The sequence below is a fragment of the Polyodon spathula genome, chromosome 38 (assembly GCF_017654505.1).
Source record: "Polyodon spathula isolate WHYD16114869_AA chromosome 38, ASM1765450v1, whole genome shotgun sequence".
NCBI classification, from domain to species: Eukaryota; Metazoa; Chordata; class Actinopteri; order Acipenseriformes; family Polyodontidae; genus Polyodon; species Polyodon spathula.
This window is the reverse complement of record NC_054571.1, coordinates 120,369-122,868: the sequence shown is the minus strand read 5'-3', so window position 1 is coordinate 122,868 and position 2,500 is coordinate 120,369. Positions and strand designations below refer to the sequence as shown.

Genomic DNA, 2,500 nt, shown 5'->3' with positions numbered 1-2,500 from the left:
CAACACAACCCCAACCCAACCTCAACCCAAACCTCCAACACCAATCCCAACCTCCAACCCCACCCCAAACCCCAACCTCAAACCCCAACCTCATATCGATTAGACTGCATTACCAGCACAGGCGCGTCTTCATGACAATTCGATGCATGCTCGCTCCTCTGCGCTGGTTGTTATAGAGAGACCCTCCAGCCCCTCGGTTAGGGACAGGGTTCCTCACCTGCTCTCTGACATGTAATCCTCCTCCAGCCCCTCGGTTAGGGACAGGGTTCCTCACCTGCTCTCTGACATGTAATCCTCCTCCAGCCCCTCGGTTAGGGACAGGGTTCCTCACCTGCTCTCTGACATGTAATCCTCCTCCAGCCCCTCGGTTAGGGACAGGGTTCCTCACCTGCTCTCTGACATGTAATCCACCTCCAGCCCCTCGAAGTCTCCGTCGTCGCTGTCCTCGATCGCCTCGCTGTCAGAGCCGCTCTTCTTCCTCTTCTTCTTCTTCGTCGGCTTGTTCGTCTTCGTCTTGTTCTTCTCGTCCGCTGCCGCCTTCTTGGGCTTGCTGTCTCCGTCTGCACCCCAGAGGGAGGGAGGGAGAGATAAGAGACAGAGCATTAAAATATAAAAAAGGAAATAAACAAATACCCAGTAATGCACGCTGCTGTACTTCTGTAAATGAAAATAAGACGCCTCCCCTCCTCTCCTCTCCTCTCCTCACCCCCTTCTTTCCTCTCCCCTCCCCTCCTCTCCTCTCCTCTCCCTCCCCTCTCCTCTCCTCTTCTCACCCCCTACTTTCCTCTCCCTTCCCTCTCCCCATCTCACCTCCTCCTTTCCTCTCCTCTCCTCTCCCTCCCCTCTCCTCTCCCCCTTCTTTCCTCTCCTCTCCTTTCCTCTCCCTCTCCTCTTCTCACCCCCTTCTTTCCTCTCCCCTCCTCTCCTCTGCTCACCCCCTCCTTTCCTCTCCTCTCCTCTCCCCTGCTCACCCCCCTCCTCGCTCTCATTGCTCTCGTCGGTGCTGCTCATCTCCAGGTCATCCTCCAGGTCGTGTATCTTCAGCTCGCTGCCCTTCTTCTTCTTCCCCTTCCCCTTCCCCTTCCCCTTCCCCTTGTCCTTGTCCTCCTCTTCATCATCTCCATCGTCCCTGTCCTGGTCCTTCAGTCTGCGCTGCAGCATGATGCTGAAGTGATTCACTACCTTGTTCCTCCTGCAGGGGGAGACAAACACACACCAGCACTTTAAATAAGAGACGACAGGCGCAAAGTCTGAGGATCTTTCCACAGCGACACACACCCTCTAACACACACACACACACTCCCCCTCTAACACACCCCCTCTAACACACACACATGTGTGTGAGGCGTCCACACACACCTGTGGTGTGTCTAACACACACACTGGGGGGACACTACCCACACCCTGTAACACCCCCCTAACACATTACACATCCCACTCTTGGTGTGGGGTGTGTGATGGGCAGGAGAGTGTGGGGGGAGATTGTGTGTGTGTGTGGGGGGGGGAGATTGTGTGGGGGAGATTGTGTGTTGTGTGTGTGGAGGGGGAGATTGTGTGGGGGGAGATTGTGGTGTGTGGGTGGGGATACTAACACACCCCCTCTAACACACACACACACACACCACTCTAACACCCACCCCCACAACACACACACACACACACTAACACCCCCCCTCTCTAACACACACACACACAAACCCACACACACCCCCTCTAACACACACACACACACCCTCTAACACACACACTCACAGGTGGGGGGAGATTGGTGTGTGAGTGGTGGGGGGATTGTGGGGGGAGATTGTCTGTGTGTGGGGACCCCCCTCTGGATGTGGTGGGGGAGATTGTGTGTGTGTGTGGGGGACTAAAGATTGTGTGTGTGTACAACACAACCACCACAACACACACACTCCCCCTCTAACACACCCCCCTCTAACACACACACACACACCCTCCCCCTCACACACACACACCCCTCTAACACACACACACACACCCTCTAACACACACACACACACCCTCTAACACACACACACTCCCCCTCTAACACACACCCTCCCCCTCTAACACACACACACACTCCCCCACTAACACACCCCCCTCTAACACACACACACACACCCTCTAACACACACACACTCTAACACACCCCCTCTAACACACACACACACACACCCTCCCCCTCTAACACACCCCCCTCTAACACACACACACACACCCCCTCTAACACACACACACACACCCCTCTCACACACCCCCCCCCTCTAACACACACACACACACTCCCCCTCTAACACACACACACACACACACACACACACCCTCTCCCACCCTAACACACACCCCTCTAACACACACACACACACCCACCCCCCTCTAACACACACACACACACACACCCCTCCCCTCGTACCCCTCTAACACACCCCCTGTGGGGGAACCACACAGATTGTGTGTGTGTGTGTGTGTGAGGGGGGAGATTGTCACACCCCCCTCTAAC

At 55.8% G+C, this 2,500-nt stretch overlaps 1 protein-coding gene across 1 annotated transcript in view; it reads right to left on the bottom strand.

The window, feature by feature from the left end:
* The window catches only part of gtf2f1 (general transcription factor IIF, polypeptide 1), a 50,252-nt gene that overhangs the window by 41,063 nt on the left and 6,689 nt on the right, over positions 1-2,500 (bottom strand). Inside the window, exons 7-8 of the mRNA XM_041235700.1 lie at positions 972-1,192; positions 389-560 (exon numbers count right to left, since the gene is read on the bottom strand). Of these exons, the coding sequence (XP_041091634.1) occupies positions 389-560; positions 972-1,192 (393 nt within the window). The remainder of the gene's footprint in view (positions 1-388; positions 561-971; positions 1,193-2,500) is intronic.